The following is a 20,917-nucleotide window of genomic DNA, read 5'->3' on the forward strand; positions in this document are numbered from 1 at the left end:
CCATTTCTCCCCGGGCCGGGGTTGAAGGGCCGGCGCCGCTCGCAGGAAGATGGCGGCGAGGTTGAGCGGCGGCGAGAACCGGCTGGTGTCGCTGCCCCTTTCGCGCATCCGCGTGATCATGAAGAGCTCGCCGGAGGTGTCCAGCATCAACCAGGACGCGCTCTTCCTCACCGCCAAGGCCACGGTACCGGCCGCCCCTTCCCTCCTCTCCTCTTCCCCACCGCGCCTAGGCCGGGCCCGGCGGTGAGGGGCGCCCCGGGCCTCCCTGAGGCGCCGCGGCCCCCGACCCCAGCCACGCTCGGCCGCTGCTCCAAATTAAGTCCCTGATGGGACCCGCAGCCTGCAGTTCGTGCCCCATGTCCTGTCCTTAAGCGTTTCTGAAATCGGCGGGACTCGGCACAGAGTGCCCAGTATATGTACAATTAAATAGGGGACTTTAATCGGGGGTTAAAAAAAATTGCTTCAAATTAAGTGTATATAAACTCACTGCTTGACTGTTTAGTTCGTTTTTATTCCTAGGAGCTTTTTGTTCAGTATTTGGCTACGTACTCCTACAAGCACGGCAGAGGCAAGGAGAAGAGCGCTCTGACGTACAGTGACCTGTCTCATACTGCAGAGGAGTGTGAAACCTTTCAGTTCCTTGCAGGTACCTGTAGAGTAATAATAAATCCAGGATGTAATTTAGAAAATGAAATAGTGCTGTCACTGAATAGTTCTGTGAGGACACAATTGTCCTACTAGTCGCTAATCTCCTGAATAACATTCTACTGTAGCTCATAAACTACATCACTAAAAACACTTATTTGTTAATGAATTAGGATTTTGGATTAGTGCTGGAAAATTATACAAGGCTCTTTAGTCTTCAGCATGTTGCTCTATCCATTTCTTAGATTCAAATAACTCCATCTGAAAGCTTTCAAGCCTATAAAATGAGATCATTTTACATCTTTATGTGCCAACTTATGTGGCCTCAAAAACTACAGATTTAAATCTACAAGTCTTCTTTCTCAGAGAGATTCATTCTCTGGTTCCTTTCTCTCTTTTTAGTGTATAGAGATGCATGTGAACGTGTGTACGTACACAAACACAGTTTTTGCTGGTAATGGGATTTTTGTTTTAACACTTAGCTCAGAAAAGATATTGGCATAGGGAGTTTTCACAGAACATAAATTCTATCCTGTTAAATCTGTGTAAGCCGGCTACATAATTGAGCACTCCGTTTTACGTTTACATCAAATAAAAAAATGAGTAAATAGGTAGCAAAGACAGGTGTTTGTAATCAGTTTTATAAAATATATTTCTCACCTTTGGTCACTTGTACCCCAGGTGGGCAATTCCCTCTTTCTTACAGCTTGTTTATAAGGCAGAGTAAATAATCTGGTTACTCCCTAAAATAATAATACTTTTTTAAAATTGCCTCTTTCAATTCAGTAGTGTGTTTCAGTAACAATATGGATGCGGCAGTATTAATGAGATAATTTAAGTATTCAAACTTTCTGTAAAAGAAGCAATTCTGCCTTTCAGATATTTTACCAAAGAAGATCCTAGCTAGCAAATACCTAAAAATGCTTGAAAAAGAGAAGCGAGATGGAGCAGTGGGGGGCGATGATGAAGATGAGGAGGAGGAAGATGATGACGAAGATGAAAGTGTTGAAGAGGATGTTGGATCTTAAGGCTAACAGAGGATTACTGCATAGTTGATCCATTTTCTGTTGTATAAAGGATGCTATTTTTGTGACTGAGAATCCAGATGCTGGATGTATTTATACACTGAGCCATCTGCTTTTGCTTTGTTTAAGAAGTTTAGAAGTTGAACTTCATCCTTGCTGAAGAATGGAATTCTTCTCTTGGACACGTGGTGGGGAAAGAAGAGCTATTGTAAATCCGGCAGCAGAACTTGCTCAGACGATTTAAAATTACTTCTTCAGACAATCGTTAAACAAACTTAGAACGTCTTATGGGCAATGCAGCTTTCAGGCCAAAGGCTCTTTCTCCCTCTGACTAGGAGTCCTCCCCTAGCTGGTGTCTTTCCTTGGAGTGGAAAATGAGGGGAGGGGAGACTTCTTACCCGCTGTCTACAATCCTCTGCCTTTGCCTCTGTGGGTAGACAGTAACTGATCAAACCATCCCCCAGTTTTCTGGAACAGTGCCAGGGCATTAGCAGTGGACCAAGCCTGTTTTTTAAAAAGTCTTCTGTTTACAGAAGCAGGGGTTTTTTTCTTTTCTTTTTTTAAAAGCAGCCTAAATAGCTTTGTCTGCACAGAAATGGGCTAGAGGATGAGATCCATTCCAATAGCTAATCTGCGGCTGTAACGGTAAAAAGTACAAGTGTTAGATAATGATGTAAATATGTATATCTAGAATCTTTTTCTCTAGCGACATCTCTATATCTGCAATTTGTCTATGGTTTTCTTCCAAAATGGACATTGTTTTAAGTTTATTGAATGTGGATTGTTGAATGGCAAGAGAATGAGCAACCCTTTAACCATCTGAGTGGTAGAGCTGGATTTTTATTTTCTTGTTTGTTTTTCTTTTTTTAATACAGAAATGGCAACAGTCCTATGTAGAACTTTGTATACAAACTTTTAAAAATAAACATTTTATATAAAAAGTTACAGTTAATGCAGACTTTCTACAGTTCTTTCCAGCTTCAGTCACGTACATGATTAATGCACGAGCCTAGCATGCTTGCTGTTCATCTTCCTGGAGAAGAAGGGGGGGCAAAGAGCTGCATGATGCTCGGAGCCATCTGAAGTATTCTCCGTTAGCAGTGCTAAGAAGGCTCGCAAAGCAGGCTAAACTTAACCTGTGTTAACCAAGAGTCTCTGCAGATGCACAGCTCAAGTTTAGTCAGAGAGAGACTGAAGCAACTAGCAACTCTCCAGCTGGCAGGAGGTTAAGAGAAGAACCCTTGTTTTGTTTCACTGCCTACCTGACAGGCACTCACAGAAACCAAGCTCTCTTCCCCAAGAAAGCATGGGAAAAAAGGTTATTAAGGCACTAAATCTCCCAATCCAATAAGCTAGGCAGCAACCTGCCCTTAATCAGCCAGGAATTCAGAGATTTCATATGACATGCTGATTTGGATGGCATGGTAAAGAGGTGCCAGGAAACTACACTGTAGCCTCCCTGTCAAGCTCCCACTGAACTGCTATTGAAACACAAGGCAGAAAGGGCTCGTAGTTACGTAATCTGACACACTGCATTTTGGTCTAACAATGCAAAAAATTGGGGTTAGGCGAGTATGATCAGAGACTGGCAGAAGAATAAAGCTGCTGGGCCACAAAAGAAACTTTACAAGATCAAAGCAGGTTGCGCTATAAAAGCTCTTCCCAAAATTACCATAACCCAAAATCGTATCAGGAGCACTGCAGTGACTGCAGTGAACGGTAAGCGATGCTTTATCTGTAGAGAAAGTCCCGAGCTGTATGCAGAAGTACACTGTGGTTGAAGGGCTTGTTTGTTTTTTAATTATTAAAAGTACATGGAAAGCTGTGGGAAACTTTGAGGGCTGAAGGTTGGGTGTTGGGGGGAAGCTGCCTGCAGGGAGATACGTATATTATACCTGATCAGTTTGGGGATGGGGAGGGCACCTGTATAGACACACTCACTTTTGAAAGCTGTTGAACTTACTGTTCTGCTTAGTTTTAGAAGACCTGGGGAGTTGCCAGGCGTAGATTATAAGGGCCAATATCAGTGACTTGATGGTAAGGTGCTGAAGCGACCCCGAGTGCAGGTGAGTACCTCCCACTATTCATAATTTGCAGGGGGGTGATCGTGGCTGGATTTTGGCACTTAGAGGAGCTGCTGCTCAGCTTGTCACCTGAGTGCACTCACGGACATTTGTTAGGTGACACAGCAGCACCACTGTTAGACACCGTATAAGAGCCCCAACCCCTTCTGCCTCAGAAACGGTCTCTTGCCATCTAGCAGCTCTGCCTGGGCTCTTCGACCAGCCTGCCTTGCTCTTGGTTTGAGTTGTGCGCCACTAGAGGGGCACACATGAATCTTCCCAAAGGAAGAGCCACCCTCCCCAAGGACGCTGAGCACTTGGTCCATGACACACACGTGCCTCATGGAGACTTGGAACCATCTGCTGCCAGAGCTGAAGACACCAGCAATGGTTGTGCCGCTTTCTAAGGGCAGTGCCCAGCCTGCGTCCTCCCCGGGCCGGCAGCTGATGCTTCCCTCGCTGGAGAACAAGGCCCACAGCTCCCTCAGAAAGCACCAAAACTTCACGGGTTGTGCAGCCAGCTTGTCTGTCGCAGACCCTCCTCTCCTCCCTGCCTTCCTCTGCAAACTGTCAGGCTCCTGAACCGAGATGCATCCGAGGCACACGAATAAGCAAGAAGACGCATCTCTGCTCTTGGCCGTGAATTCTTGAGACAAGGCGCACGTGAGCAGTGGGGTGCATGTACGAGCAATCATGTCCGTAGAGTGCGACATGCCCTTTCTGCAAGGCTACACAGCCTGAGACAAGCCAGACTGCTTAGGAACGGGCCTGGTACGAAACAGGTCCTTGTGCTGGCCCCACAGCCAACCCGGCCTCGCTGACAGGCAGCTGTGTCTGCAGAACACTCACCTGGGGAGAGGGGAGCAAACAGAGATGGTGAATGATGACAGCCTTCCTCCAGCCCCTGCACCACAGGTGTCTTTGAGTGTCCCCATAGAGCCAACGAGCAAATCCAGCATGCTTCTGCCTGGCTATTCCCCTCCACTCCCATCAGCAGCACATGCATGACCCCAATGGCATTTCACCCCAACAGATCACCCCCGTTCCTGCAGTCCACGTGTGCCCTGGCAGCCCTCTCTAGAAACACTCCGATGGTGCTTTCATTTTCTCTCACCTCCCTGCCCTCCTTTTGCTGCTATATCCTATTTGCAGCAAAACTGATACAGAGACCAAGCAGCGCTAACAAAGTGCTGACGTTAACGCTGGGTCATACGCTAAAGGAAATACATTGCAAGTGCGATCAGATGTGCAAACACGCTAACTAGCACGATGGCCCACCAGGGTAAGATCTCGAAGTGCCGTCTCCCAGTCTACAAGTAGCCTGCCTTTATCCTGTGCGGTAAATCAAAAGCTGCATTCATGGGCTATTACCAAACGCAGGCTATAAACCACAGTGTTTAACAACGGTCTCCCTAGGTGGGCCCAAAAGCACCTCAGGACCATAGCATCCACTACGTCCCTGGCTCTCCACAGCTGCTGAAGGTCACTAGCGGACACCGCAGCACTTGCACTTGGAGTCCAGCTCCCGAGCAAGCCAGATGGTGAGGGACATGAGCTGGCCCCTTCTGGGTGGCTTTCCACGAAGGCTGCGTTAATACTTTGGGAGATCCTCCTCACCCAGGCTGCCTGAGGAGACCATAAGCTCCCATCTCCCAAGGTTTGCAAAAACGCCAGAAGGACGATGGTTCCTAAATGTCACTTACCCTATTTCACTCCTCTCAGAGCCTCCTGGGGCACGGTGAGCACCTCTGCCACTTGGTGAGGACACGAGACCTTGAATGCTCTTCTCCATCAGTTCAGCCAGAAGGCTCCACAGTGGCTTTAGAGCCATAACCATCCCTGGGTTTTGCATCGGCCAAGCTTTATTGCCATTAAAAACAGTAAGTAGCATGCGTTTCCCCTGGGGTTTGATGTGGGGCAAGATGTCCAGTCAGGAGCAGCAGTACCCCAACACCAGGAGGAAAAATAAAGCTCTGACTGAAATGAGAAAACAGTCGTGACTCTTCTAATTCATATTATTGAACAGAACAGCAGCTCCCCCCGTCCCATGTCGCTCCTCGGCTCTCCCCGCACACCCCATCTCTGCAGAAAGCGTCCCAATTCCACCAAAAGGCATTAAACGGAAGCTCGTAAAGATGAGGAACTTTGTTTTATTGACATACTATGAGGCAAAACAAAATTGACACCATACAAAATAACTTTATAAAATATCATTCACATCATTATTTTGTCAGGAATTACAGCATTCTGAGCTTGTTACAAGTCTTATGTTTTGAGGTGAAAAACACTATGCTAAATCTTTAGTATTAGTTGTATATATATATACAGTAAGAAACCAAAACAGAAACTGTTAGGTTTTTCATGAGTTTATTGCAAAAGTAGTGCAAACTATTTTACCTTGCAAGCTGTAAAACAAACTCGGAAAAGGACCCACCTAAGCTTAAAAACATGACAATAAATGCTCAATTTCACAGCCTTAGAAGCTTCCTTCAACAGTTCTCAACAAAGAAATTCCCCCATCTCTGCGCGCGTTTTAGATTTTCACCGACTCGGAAAGGAAGAAGTAGAAAGGCGCTCGCTCGAACACCAGACCGAGGCGCCGAGCCCGGGCCGTCTCGGAGAAAAGAGTCAAGAAAGCCGTACGAGCAAGGAAAAAAAAAAAAAAGTACAAAAAACGACGAACATGTATTCTCTGTTTTAGAAATATAGTATCCTTTTCCCGGAGGCCCCTACGTAAAGCGTCTTTCCCCGTGGCCCCCTCCCCTCCCGCGCAAGGCAGGGCCAAGCCAACCTCGTGCCCGCCGCCTGCGCCCATCCGAGGCAGGATACTATTTTCTACGAGCGCTACGGAAAACAACGGTCTGAACGCTACCGGGGTCCCCAAAGCAAAACAGGTAGCTAGGAACAGCCTTAAAAAAATAAAATAAAAGCAAACAAATGCTACATGAAAAATGTTAAAGGAACAAAATGCAGCATATTCAGGCTCTTTTTCTTTTTTTCTTGAGGTACCTATATAAATATTACCTTCTGCCCAAAGTACTACTGGTTTTGTTAAAAAACTAAAGTCCTTATCATGAGCCAATTGCAGGGCATCCATTATTACTGAGAAAGTGCAACCATGCTGATAATTTATATGCAGCATATTAAAGGATGATTAGGCTTTAGAAAATATAGCTTAAGTAAAGACCTGATGGAGCAGTTTTATAAAAACATTTAACAGCGGCATTTTCCTTTTTTTTTTTTTTTTTTTTTTTTTTTCCTTTTTCTTTTTGAGTCTCTCTGCAGCAGAAAGCCTTAGGAACCAGCTTGGAAGTCCTGCCACTAGGGAATGTCAGCACTTTTACTATTCCACATACAGCTTTTTCTTTCATATTTAAACTAAATACAATTTACAGAACGGATTTCCCCCCCCCCTTCTGTATTCGGTACTGGTAAAAAGTTGTGGGTTTTTTTTTTTTTTTTTTAACTTCAAAAAAAATGATAGCATATCACAACTTAAAATTTTCCCCAAAGGAATCATCTCTAAGTAAAAAAGGTTTACAGAGTAGAAAAACGTGTACAGAGTTGTAAACTGTTAAATACAAAACTGCGTGGAAAACGCAAGGACATTTTATTCCCTCCCCCTTATACATGCATCCCTTCATTTTATATACGTGCCCGGACACACGCAGGCACACAAGCACAATCCTGTGTAATGTGTATATAGATAGGTACATGTGGAAATGCATATATCCAGGGCTGGGGTTCTATCTTTTGAAAAATTCATTCCTAGGTATCTCTTTGCCTAGCTCTGCTGTGATCCTGTATATTTGCTGATCTGATACACCAAAAAATACCTTAACATTTGCTAAAACTACGTTTTGCTGCTCTTTTTTTTCTTGTTAAGCTCCGCGGCTAACCTTCATTTGCCGTTTGTTTTTCATCCAGGACGCGGCTTTCGGCTTGTGTCGCGCTGGGGACAACCGCAAAGGCACACAGAAGAAAACCCGGGCGGCAGCCTGGTCGCTCCCAGCTTCGAGGAAATAGCACCCAACTGTTTAAATGAGGTAGATCCGAATCGAAAAGCGAGCCGGGCCCCCGACGCTTTACGCGCCTCTATGCAAAGCGTCCGACGCCGGCCCGGGAAAAGCCGCGATTTGGGAATTGGCGCCCCGGCCGCCTCCGAAGCCCCCCGTTGCCTAATGCCACAGGGCGCGAAAACCTCACGCGAGGGCATCTCCGCGGATGGGTTTTGGCTCCTGAGCACGGCACGAGCACGAGACCCTTCGACGCGGGTGTGTTGGCCAAGGAGGCCCTCCGCGGCTTGGCTTGCTCTTTTTTTTCTCTTTTCCAAAAAAAAAAAAAAAAATTAGTAAACTTCAAACGGTCATAAAAACATTTTGGTTCGAGGGAGCACGTACAACACAATTTCCGGACTCATTTTTGGTTCTTTCTCAACTATTTTATAAAAATAAAAATTGAAAAGGGTTAAAACAGACAGCTGAAACCTCAGCAGATGTCAGTTAAATCTGCAGTGTACCAAACGTAAGGGGGGTGAAAGAAAAAAAAAAAAAAGGGTTTAAATTGTTTAAGTGATACATTCGGTTTTCCATCTCGCCCTCCCACGATCAGGTTTACAACTTGGCTGCACAGAAGTCGGGAGCTGGATCTTTATTTATGAACTGCCCTAAATTTTGCCAGTTTTCCCGATCGTACAAACTAATGAAATCCTGCTGGGGTCAGTGAAACTGTGCCCATCGCCCCAACAAAACTCTGCCTTTGTATCTTCATATATAAGAATTTCCCATTTTCCTTTCACCAACAGGCATGTGTCTATATGTATATATGTATGTGTACATATAATATATATACACACACACACAAATATATATATATAAAATTTGCTAAACTGCATCAGCAAATTTCATAAAATGCAAGGCAGCGTTCTTCAGGAGAGCACACAGCTTCACCGGGTGTACTTCTTCACCGCACCCAATTTATGGTCTGATTTTTCAAGAATATGTAATTCTGGAACATACTCCTTACATTTTTTTCCTGAGCAAATGCCCTCGTTTACAAAACGTTAAAAAAAAAAAAAAAAATCTTTCCCCCGACGGTCTATGGTAAATTATTCCCTAAGTATATCGTCCTTAAGCAAACATATAAAATATCTAATCCTTCCCCCTACCACGTAACCAAAACCCACTAACTATTCCTACTGCCCCAAACTAGGTAATAAAAAAACGGGGTGAAAAAAAAGCTACCACCTTCTTTTAAGCGGGAACCATTCTGGGGATTAAGCGTCACCGACAGACCTAAAGGAGCGCTACGAATTCAGGTTGGCCAGGCGATGGGAGACGCGCGGTCCCTCGAGGTGGAAGGGCATCGCTTCTAGGGGGACGAGCGCTTTTGGGCGCAGCCTCGCGCGGCCCACGACAAAACCCGGCAGCAACTGCGAAAGCAGCACCAGCGGGCTTGGTTTTCACCGCGCCGAGCTGATAAAGACAGAATACTGAGCTCACGCTAAATGTGATTTATATATATTTGTTTTCTAGCAGGAAATCTAACCCGACCGAGCAAATACCAAGGCAACCAGCCCGGGCTATAGCAGCTCCCAAGCTCGCTGCCGCCCTTCACAGCTCGCGCCTGCCAAGCATGCCCAAAAGCATCACGCGGTCATCAGGACCTTCAATTTATATTTTTGGGGACAATTTAGTCACTTCTGCAATTCCTGCTGACCATGAGCTAGTAGTTACGCTAGCAGCTGTTTTAGTTGCTCTTAAGGAGGAGAGAAAGACTGAACAAAGCCAAAGCAGCCCAGGAGGACGGCACATCCAAAAGGTGGGGGAGAAAAAAATCAAAATGATTACGGAAAAAAAGAGCATCGCCTCTAATGTGGATTTGTAACGCAAATATTCAGCTTTTCAGAGGACGACGTTTCCTAAGCCCACGCGGCGGAGCCTCTTCCAAGCCAGGCAACATCGAGAGCATCCACAGAGCCGAAGCACAAGCCGCAGTGAGACAGTTTCTGAAAAGCGGCCGCTTACTAGAGGGCAAAATCTTTTCCTCCCTGCTTCTGGGGGATCCAAGCTGCCTAAGCGATAACAGAGCTGGACCAAGGCTTCCAACTTCAACCCGGCCAGCCACTAGCCGGTAAGATCATTTTTGCAATCGCTTGGGCTCCAAAGACACTTTCCTGCCTGGAGTACCACTGTCATCGATAAGCTCGTGGTGGGCTCGCGGCGGGCCAGCCGGCAGCGGGGCTTGCCAGCAGAGCTGACGCGCTCCTTATTCCCAAACATGCTGCAGAGGGTTTGGGTTTTTTTGCATTTTAAGGTTTAGCGGTTGTGGTAGCAGTGGGGACTACAGTATTCTCCCTGGCACAGTTGCGGGTCAACTCACCTAAAAGGTATTTTTAAAAAACATCCCGACACGTCATTTCTCCCTCCGGCTCCAAACATATTTCAAGCACCTTCATCAGTGAAAACATGGCAGTTTCTCCAGCCAAAAGCTGGAGCGGGGAAGCGATTTTCCGCCCGGGAAGGACAGCATGCGGACGGGGCACAGGGACAAAGAGCTGTTGCATTCACACGAACACTTGAGGCAAAGAAACGGCACAGAGACAACAACCAAAACGCCCTAAACGGGAGAAAACGGGTGCCGCGCTGCAGCAAGCGCTCGTGCCAAGCCGCGGCCTTCGGAGCACCGGTGTCCTGGGGAAAGGCGCCTTCCCAGCCGCTCGACCCCAAAACCGGGGGCGAACCGCGCTGCTAGCGTCCCTCGGGGGTCAGAGGAGCAAAAGGCTATTTAATGTCAGACCAACGGCTTGCTAAGCCGGGCAACGCGAGAGGCAACAGTAGCTTAAATGTCTTTGTACTCTCATGGCGTGGGAGAAACGTGCATAGAGGAGAGAGGGAAGAATTATTTTCATAAATACAGACAAACCCTAAATATTTCCACTGGAATCGATAAAGCGACGGTGCCCTTGGATTCATGCCATAATGCAAAAAAAGTCGAACGACATTTAAAACCAAAGCTCGTATCTCAACACTGTAAAATACGGCAGTATCCCTAAAATACAACAAGGAATGGTATCCACAGCATTTCGGTATTTGCTAGATGTAGCACTATGTACAGTATTGTCAAACAGCTACAGCAGATGCCAAAAAAGAGAAGTCTTACAGTAAAAAGGGAGTTAAAAAAAAAAAAAAAAATCAGTGCAATCACCTTCTGCTCGAAGTTTTCCTTAAAAAAAGGCTGCACGTGTGCATCCAGAAGCATGTCACCAAGTGGAAGATAAAAGCCAAACAAGTACTGCCCCGTATTAGAAACTGAGAGCACCGCACTGGCGGGACAAACGCACAAAAAGAGATGTTACTGTAGGAGAAGAGTATTTAAAAAAAATAGAAAAAAAGGTAATTTTTGCACGCTGGTATCAAGTGTGAAAAACACAGAGTGAGAACTCTTTTTTACATTCCTTTTTTGCGTGTAAGAGATCTCTTCCAAAAAAAAAAAAAAAAACCAACCAACTAAACAAAAAAACCCCTTATGGGTCATCCATGCCACCAGAAACGTTCACTGCATCACACCAAGGGGCAAGTCTGGCCATCCAAAGCTCCAAATCCAGGGCCCAATCCTGCATTTCGACTACTTGCAGCTTTGCATAAGGGTAGGTAGCTTTTGTCTTAGTTAGAAAAGCAATCGACTGATATCTTAAGAAGACTTCAGTTAAAAACTCTACAACGGCTGTAAGAGCTACTGATCGAGCTGGAATTAAAGCTAAACCTTAGCAACAGTTTGGCTTTAACAACCATTTTGGCCTGGAAAAAGATCAAGGGTGTATATATTATGGATTTTTTGTTTCAAACATAGAGGTAAATTTTCGCACGCTGGCTCCTGCAGTTGAATACACACCACCTTCCAAATGTCTTGGACAAATGGCAAAATAATCTGAAAGTTTTTCATCCGACAAATCGAGAAGGAAGCAAGTCGATCTGACAAAGCTTCCACAACATGGGAGGTCATTGATTACTGCGAAAATAATTTAGCAATCCAATTACCATAGCTGAAATCATCTAACCTGAATCAAGCCAAAACAAGCTCCGACACGAGCAAGCGACCTCACGCCGTCTGGCAGCGCAGACACGACAACTGAAGGGAAAGCGTTCAGGCTGCCCAGGGCGACCTTAGGTGCCGAACTGAACCAAGGCAGAGAGAAAGTCACCTGCTTCTGACACTTCGCCATAGGACGTGTCCTCTCCTAGGGATTGACTCAACTCTCCTTCCCAGGTGCTGCAGGAGGCAGGGCGCACAGGTTATTTCTGCTGGGTCACCAGAGCAGAAAAGTGTAAAAATCAAGCAAACCTAATTATAGTATTATATTTAGTATGCAAAACAAACAAAAAAACCCCTAGCAGCATTTTGCACTGGCTACTCTAGTTTTTGGCGGGGTTGGAAGGGCTCATGGGAGGTCTCCAGCCCTGCGCTGGGCTTGGAGCGGTGGCAGCCAGCCCTGCCTGAGCCTCCCCGAGGACGGAGCTTCCCCGACCCCTTCCAATATTTGAAGATTTTTATTTCAATAGTGTTACTACTTGTGAACAACAACAGCAACGAAAGGAAAATGATTGGGGCGCCCTGTTCACATCTGCTCATCTCTCAAGCACGCTTCTTCAAGGGCGAGCTGCTCCTAAACATGTGGGAAACGGCGTGATGGGCTGGGGACAGTTTGTGCACAAGACGTCTTCTGCGACTGCCACCGTGCCGCCTCCTTCGCACGGGCTCCAAAACCAACTGCCAGGCGGTAAAACGCGCTCGGTTACCGCTGACCTGAGCTGCGTGGTGACTTAGTGGTTACAGCTACCAACCTCAACTGCCTCCACGTCAACGGCAGGAACGCGTGCGAGCTACAGACGTCCTGAGCTTTGCAGTGTTGTCGTCTTCGATCTGTTCCCGAGTGTCTGCTCATGCGTTTACCTGAGATAGTGCTGTTTTTAGCAGAGGTCAGAAAAATAGAGACAAGAGTGTTGTTCTTGACTGGAGGCATTTTTGAATACGTTATTTATATTAAAAACCTTCCCAGAACGATAGCTGCTGGGCGTATCGCATGCTGTCCTTCTCAAACCACATGCTCCATGAAAAGATTTAAGAAAAAAAAATGCTTTAAGTTATTCGCCATTTCACCATTTGGCTGGGGGGCAGGCAGGGAAATCAAAGTCAGAGGATGAACAGTGCCACAGCCTTAAAAAGCTGTAAAAGGTTAAAAAAAAAAAAAAAAAAAAAAAAGTCTGAAACACACCTAACCATCCCAAGTTCTCCATGGGAAAGAAAGCCATGCTAAATTTCTGCTCATCGCGACGGACAGAAGCGACAGCTATGCTCAGATCGAGGGTCCGCATGATGCTCCTCACGAAGGGAGCTGGGACTCCTACTCCGGCCCAGGGAATACACCCAAAATAGGGTATAACTCAGTCCCACCGCCTGCTTCAGAGGTGAGATGCGGGATCTGTCCTCTTCACCCTCTCCGGCCACCCCTATAGAGCCATTCATGCCAGGTTTGCAAGAGAGGAAAGGGGAGGAGGAATTTCACATCCAAGAGGGCCCTGCCTAACGAAGAGCAAATGAAACAGAGCGTGCTTTAAAATGGCTGATCTTCTTCCGCTTTGCTCAGAATAATTCGTAAAAAAATAATTCACATATAAAAATTTGCCAAATCCAAATCTGCACTGAATCCCGAAACCTCCCAAGCAAACGCACGGAGAAGCACAACTCATCCACTATGGCAAAGCTTTCGCAGTTCAGCAGGACTTTTAAGGGCGGCTGGAAAACAGAAAGAGAAACGCGACCTGGACTTTGCTTTCTGTTACCCCAGCATAATTGTAAGTCTGGATTTACCTAACTAAGACCAAGAAGAAACGCCGACCCAGCAAGCCTAATCAACAAGAATACTACAGTTACTCTATTAATAGAATTTACATTGTTATTTCAGCTAAACGACGATGACGACCAAGACACTGCTACAAGGCAGGGAGCTGAACTTGCACAAAGTTATGTACCTAAAGCTTTCACGCAGCAAAAGTGGGCGTTTTCTAGCTTATTCAAGAGCAACCCGTTCTCGTCTATCCACTGCATGGCACAGACCTCGGGATCGGTTAAAGCTATCGGCCCAGCTCCGTGGCTAGAGGTAAATGTGCTCGAAACAGTGACTAAGCATCTGCTAAGAGAAAAGAGAAAGCAAAACAAGTCCGTGGGAGAGAACGAAATTTTAAGAGCCTGCCTCTGAACACCTATTTCAGTCCTCCTATGAAAGCCAAACCAAACCGAGCCAGCATCGACCAGTCTCCTGGGCTCGCTCTGTTCTCCTCGAAGCCTGCTCGCGGCATCGCAATTAGTGCAACGGTTTCCCTAGGTATTACGGCTTGCTATGAACCCAGTGTGCAAACTAACAGAAGCGTCTGTGTAATAATCATCAGTTTGACTTAATGCTTCTCCTAAGAGAAGGGCAAAACCCTCACCTTTCCTCTTGGCTTGATGCATAATGAAGAGAGCTTCACCCCCCTTCGTCAGTAAACTTCAGTTTTCCTAAGATTTATCTTTACTGCATAGATTCTCCGACTTCTGTCTACGTTACAAACAGCGAACCACCCTCCTCTATCAGAGCACCTGCTTCACCGGTAATCAGCATATAAATAAAATACAAATTGTTTTGTGCTTGAGCGAATGCAGAACGTTGGTCTCGTGTGTGCGTCTCCGAACTGCACAAGTAAAACCCGCGACGGCGCGCGCGTGAGCGCTCGAAAAGCCTCGCTTACAGGTTATAAGCTAGACAACATACGCGGTAGGTATCGCCGGACTCTCACGTCAAAGTCGATTGCATATTTCTGCATTTGAATAGCCGTGTCCCCACGATAAGGTTTTAATTTCTACATCCAAAGCATTCTTGATATGTTAACAGAAGTATAATGAGCACTCCTTAGTAAATAAAAATAAATAATAGCATCTAGTCTATCACATTAATACTGTGAAACATATATAAAATTTACATTAATTCAAACATAACAGTGAAAAAGGATTGTACTGTATTTATCACCACAGACCCGTATTCTTTAGAGACTTTGGAAAGTAAGTGTCACAGTCCTGTATGACAAATTCTAAAATTAGCTGTCAGTATGATTTAAAAAAAATTCTTTACAAATTTTTTTTTTAAATGGCACCTTTTCCTTTGCCAATCTAACTGGACCTATTAAAAGTTTAGGTACAAGTTCTTTTTTTTTTTTTTTTTTTTAAATTTCATATTTAGTCTATGAAAAACATTTTTAAATGCAGCACAATAAAAAACATTCAAGGACAAGCTTCAGAAAATACATTTACCCTTAGACACACAGAGAATAATCTTTTTAAGACAGTTGAAAACCAGAATTTTGTCACTTTTTCCTTTTGAAAATAAAGTTTTGTAAATGCATCTAGAGTAATCAAGGCATAAATAGTCAAAAAATGCTTCGCTTTCCTTTGTATTAAAAGCTAGTTCACAGCATTGAAGCCCATCAACGTTAGTGTGAATTAGATCTTTCCAAATTATTAAAAGCAATTAAAATGAATAGCAAACTGAACAAAGAGTTTTGTGGGGGAGGTTTCCCTAAGCCCTGAGATCACAGCTCTTGATTTAATTATAAAATATGGGTCTGTTTTGTAACAAGCAGCTTAGAGATTTTGGCAAACCACATTTCCAACAATTCTGGGGTTTTGTAGAAGAACGCAGTTCATAATCAAGTCTGAAATTCTGGACGGAAGGCTTTCTTGCAAAAGGGAAAAAAAATTAAGATGCATCACTCACTGCTGGCTGTCACTGTAGCTTGGGCAACTGTTGGTCTAAGTGCAGCTGGTCTCATGTGAATCCAACTCTGTACTGTACTGAGTCGCTAAACATTAAAACATGTCAAGCAAAGTACATAGTGCGCAACGTGTCCTGATGAACTTGAACTGCTTTAGCAAGTGCTTGATGATCTCTGCCATTACTCTGACCAGAAGTGTGGCTTCCTTCAGCACTGAAAGAGAAGGGAGGGGGAAAAAAAAAAAAACAAAAAAGGGGGGAGTGGGAAGGTGAAGAGAAGCCCTATTTAATCTGCCTCTCCTTAAATATATTATTTTCATATCAAACACTTCTTCTGAACGATCCAAAGCTAATACTGTTAAAACACCACTGAGGTTCTGAAAGAGAAGAAAGCACAGAAGGATACAGAAGTATCTTCTGTTCTTTCATAGTGTAATTCATCAGAAAGCCCAAATTTACCCTCAAACTGCTAACAGAGGATACCACTGATCCCAGAGTTAACAAGTTCACTTCCTTCTGCCTTCAAACCACGCAGTAATTCAAAACCACGCAACTCACCTATCGTGTTCTTTATCCACCAGATGATACCTGGCTCTGAAGGCAACCAGGTGCGCGTAGTATGCTGGCGCAGGGATTGACACAGAACGAGTGCAGCGTACATACGTGTGACACAACTGGTAGGTAAGAATCTGCAGTTCGTCTGAAGAGAAACGATTGTCATCCCAGAGGACGTGGTAATGAGAAGGTCTGCTTGTTCCCTGAAGGCAGATCACAGAGGACATCAGCACTTCAGAAACATCTCTAAATTTCCACCTTGCCAGGTGAACTGCAATATAACAGGCTACGTCCTCAAAACTACGTCCTATCAATTCTGCATGCTTTTTTCTTTAGAAAGGCAACAGCTTCCCTCCTTGCTCCCCACATAACTAATCTCTTTGCATTTTTGCACAGGTTTGCATTTTCTAGAATTTCATCTGTCACTTAAACGATCTTACTGAAATGCACTTTGATCCTGTGAAACACAGATCTGACAAAAAGCCATCTGACAAAGTAGCTCTAGGCCAAACATTAATAGCTACAGCAATTTAAATGGTGCCCGTGTTGAAGAATCTTTTATATAGAGTATTGAATTTTGACTTTCAAGTACTGTTGCTACTGTTTAATTGTTGCTGTTTCTGACTGCAAAAAGAAATCACAGGAAAATGCAAAACTGCAATGGTGATATCTGAAAGTGCTAGTTATGCCCTAGCAATTGGGTACATATTTCAAGTGAATTTAATGCAAGAGGCACTTTGTCTCTTACAACATTCAGCTGCAGAAGTGAGATAACTTCCAAACAAGCAAAAGGGTACGGAATGAAATTAAGCTGCTTATCTATCTATCTATATATGTTTGTTAGCAGTCTAGACTCCCTTTGCAGCCCATGGAGAGAACAAAGATATTTTATCCAGAAGCAGCTATGTGAAATAGCCGGACTACCTTGCTGGTATTTAGAGCAGCAAACCGACAGGAGTGAAGCACAGCAAACTAAATGCACAGGCTTCACTTTGCATCTGTTTAGTTTCATTGCTTCTTTCAGGTTTTAATAATGATAGAAGAGCATCGCAGATGGCCCAGGAACACACGGATGGAAGCTGTATTGTTTGTCGTCCGTGTGACCAATACATGAAATACCAACAGCCGATGTTATCATTGAAAGTTTTCATCCTCCCAAAAACACCCTACCTGAATACCAGCGTGACTACACAGGTAGAAGTCAAACTCTGACGGATGGGTGATTTTTGTGTCCACTGTGGTACCAGCTGGAATGTTTCCGCTTTTTCCAACCTGCGGGAACAAAAAGTGCAAATATAGCAAGGCTCAGATAAACTCTTCTTTTTAGCTGTGCAGTAAAAAGAGAAACACCACAAAGATCTTAAAATAAAGAAATTGGTAAAAAGCAAAAAGTCAAAAAATGACCAGTAAAAATGAAATTTTGTTCAAATGAAAATCTGGAGTGTCTCCACTAGAGAAAAAGAAAAAAAGCTGCAAAATCTTCATAGAAGTTACCCATAAAAATTCACTTTTCTGATCAATGCAAAAAGAATTTCCTGTGATTGAATTGTCCAATCCTTTTCACCTTCTCATTCCAACAGAGATTATTTCACTGTAACTTTTCTTGTTTATTTTTGAAAGGGGATGGTCCATGGCTGTAAGGGAAACCTCCCTTTCCTTTAAAAATACTCTTTACATAAAAGCAGAACTTAAAAATATTCTTTACTTTTAAATATTTTAACAAATACAATCTATAGCATATTATCAATACTCAAAACACATACACATCAGCATTAAAAGTAACTGTTTATTGCCTTAAAGCCTAGTGGGGCTTTAAAGGCTCACATGAAAAACCTTGACAGCAGGAAAAAAAGAACAAAACCCCCTATTTCTGAACACAGGTTAGCAGCTAAGAGCTCTCATCTCCAGGAGTGACTCCACCCCAGCGTCGGGGAGTCTCCTAACCTCGAAAGGATGAAACAAATACTTCTGCATGTACTTCACAGAGACATAATATGCATTAAGAAACATTCATAAAACAATTGGAAGTGTTCAGTACTACAGATAATGTGTTGCAACACTTGATATGCCCAAATTGAATTCCATGTGTCCAAGATATTAGACACCTAAGACATCCTAAAGGTAGCATTAATGGAAAAGAAAATACTCTAGAAGTGCAGGGTTCATCTTACCTAATTTCTCTGTCTACTGTGCACGTGTCTACATGTCAGCTGGTGACTCAAGAGCCACTCTTCTGGCAACAGAAATGAAATCAGTGAACTCAGTAGAACTGTCTACTTCAGAATTAGATGAACTGTGCCTTAAGCTGTGTTGGCAATACTAATTAGAACTCTGTTAACTACAGAGAGTGCTAAAGTAAATATTTTGGATGTAGGTATCTTCACTGTACGACCCTGCACTGCTCAGATGAGTCCTTGAGGAACTTGAGTCAGTACAAAAAGTGAAAGGAAGCCTGAAGAATTTGAGAGACTGCAAAAAAGGATGTAGAGACATGTCGAAGGACATTCTGCTGCGTTTTCATAAAAGCTTCATGCCTTTTTATTATATAAAATAAAAACAGAAAATGAAGGTTTTCTTTTGCAGGCAGAAAGATCCCACCATGTACTTCCTCCAACCAGCCTCTTGCTATTTAATTAAGCAAAAAAATTTTAATACAGCACATAGGCAATTCGGCTAGTCACAGATTACAACATACCCGTTCATTTTTATCTGTGCAGAAGAGTCTGGTGTGATGCCTTTTCTGCACAACTATAAACGTAATTCCAGGCTGGTAATCCTTTTCTAGCTTAATGCATGCTTCTCTAATAGCCAGCAATTCATGATGGAGAACCTGAATCATAAAAATAAAAAAGTGTGATAAATATGAAAGATAGTTTTCTACTAATTACTCTTATTCATAACATCCCTTCTTGCACTGTCACTCAGAGTAATGAAATGTCAAAGCATGCAGGATCAAATCTTAATTTCTTCACTTGACGGGAACAAATTAGATCATCAGTTTGCTGAGCCAAGCCAGAGTTAGCTTCCGTATTTGTGCAACTCTAAGTATACGGCTTGGATTAATAAGCTGCATGCCAAAATCTTTTTAACTGCCAGATACAAATGAACATTTAATTAGACTGTTGAATATACAACAGACTAATTATTTTTCAGACTAGTCCGAGGAATAAAATCCAGAACTGCTGAAGTGAATACTGTTTCCCAGCTTTGTGAACTCATATGGTGGACTGTAAGAACCAATAAAAACTGAAAAAAATTAAAGTGTTATAAAACAAAAAGCAATGATTTGGGATTTATCATAACTACATTAACTATGAATGAAATACTCAATGGAAAAACAGAAATAAATGGAAAATCAATATTAGTGAGAGGAAAAGCCATAAAGTTCATACGAAAGCAAAATAAATACAAGATGATATCTGTTAAATTTTATAGGGAATAAATGAATAGTGACAATGTGAAAATACAGGATTTATAAACTCTGAGGAAGAAATAAGAACATTAGCTTACACTTAGTTTTTCTTTACCATCTATGTTCTATGGGATCCAATTTGACTGACAGATCTCAAATAAGTCACAGATGTTCAACACTTAAGCATTAAAACTGTACTTGATCATTTTATCTGTGCAAAGGGAAGTATTTCAAGGAGAAAAAAATATAAAAAGCTCCTGAAAAACATGAAAACACTTTTCCTGCTCTCTTGGTTAGAGTCCAACATATTTGTTGAGGGAAGACTTGATACACTTCTTTTCACAGCTCCACTACATAGAACTACATCTACTAGGAAGTCTTCAACAGAAAGCTACATAATCAAAATCTTAAAATAAAAGCGTAACCTGTTGGAACTGCCCCTCGGAAACGCCATCTCGGTAGAAAATAATGCGAGTTGGTTTAAATCTGGTTGATTTGTAGAACTGAATAAGCAACTCCCTGACCATGGCAGCCAAATCTTGGATGATTTCTTGGCGGTGCTGCTGGACCCGGACAGTGGCACAGTATCGATTAGGATGGGCATCCATGCTTCCTACAACCTGTTGGGGGAAAAACAAAGCTTAATAGCAAACCAAACTTGAAAGCACTTTCATGAAAGTTATTTCATGAAAATAACTGCCTTTTTAAGAGTATCTTACATTGTAAAGGGTTGACCAAGCAAAGATGCAGTCATAATCATAATCAGCTTGAGGAGAGCTTTGAGTTCAATCTGCCTGTGGTAACATACCTTGCTGAAACTGTAAACTTTATTTGAAATGTAAACGACTAATTTTCAACTGCACGCAGGCGCAAATCGGAAATGCTAATAAAATTTGGAGCCCAGCTACCATGACACCATTGGTTTAGTTAGGACTGCACCATCCAAATTTGAACTCTTGAAGAGCAACTCCCTGGAAGCTCTGGCACTGCAGAAGAGCCCATGGTGAGCCTCCATTGGAACGTCCACACAGAAGAGACACTGCTCTTCGAGAAGAAAATCTTCTGCTTATGAAACCTCAAAAATCAACACAATGTAAAAATGGCACCGACTGAAAAATCCAAACTTCATGCATGAAAAACCACAACTAAGCACAACTCCATCTGGCTTTCTCTGGACGGATATAATTTTCTTTTTTTTAAACAAGTGTTTACAGTTTAAAAGATGTGTTTGGCATAATGCAAGCCAAAGGCCTTTTCATATATAGCAGGAGTACATTTCCAAGAGACTACTGCACGATTTGTTTTGTCAGGAAGCGTGAATCAACAACAACCGCAATTGGGCCAGTATAATTCACTAGCAGTAATGGACAAATTTTTTTTAACATTTTAAAACTTTTGAAAAAGCAGTTTT

At 43.4% G+C, this 20,917-nt stretch overlaps 2 protein-coding genes across 12 annotated transcripts in view; one reads left to right on the plus strand and one right to left on the minus strand.

Moving 5' to 3' along the window:
* On the plus strand, positions 1-2,622 carry CHRAC1 (chromatin accessibility complex subunit 1). Its single transcript, XM_026113718.2, has 3 exons — positions 1-184; positions 520-646; positions 1,525-2,622. The coding sequence occupies exons 1-3, from the start codon at positions 50-52 to the stop codon at positions 1,671-1,673; spliced, it is 411 nt and encodes a 136-aa protein (XP_025969503.2). The 5' UTR covers positions 1-49; the 3' UTR covers positions 1,674-2,622.
* A 3,238-nt stretch (positions 2,623-5,860) lies between these two features.
* Positions 5,861-20,917, minus strand: part of AGO2 (argonaute RISC catalytic component 2) — a 62,618-nt gene continuing 47,561 nt past the window's right edge. For all 11 annotated transcript variants that reach the window (XM_064507905.1, XM_064507908.1, XM_064507911.1 and 8 more), the window contains 5 exons: positions 19,932-20,126; positions 18,790-18,924; positions 17,265-17,366; positions 16,098-16,297; positions 5,861-15,753 (listed from right to left, as the gene is read on the minus strand). In XM_064507905.1, the coding sequence (XP_064363975.1) occupies positions 15,645-15,753; positions 16,098-16,297; positions 17,265-17,366; positions 18,790-18,924; positions 19,932-20,126 (741 nt within the window). In that variant the 3' untranslated portion in view covers positions 5,861-15,644. The remainder of the gene's footprint in view (positions 15,754-16,097; positions 16,298-17,264; positions 17,367-18,789; positions 18,925-19,931; positions 20,127-20,917) is intronic.

The sequence above is a fragment of the Dromaius novaehollandiae genome, chromosome 2, assembly GCF_036370855.1.
Source record: "Dromaius novaehollandiae isolate bDroNov1 chromosome 2, bDroNov1.hap1, whole genome shotgun sequence".
Taxonomy (NCBI): Eukaryota; Metazoa; Chordata; class Aves; order Casuariiformes; family Dromaiidae; genus Dromaius; species Dromaius novaehollandiae.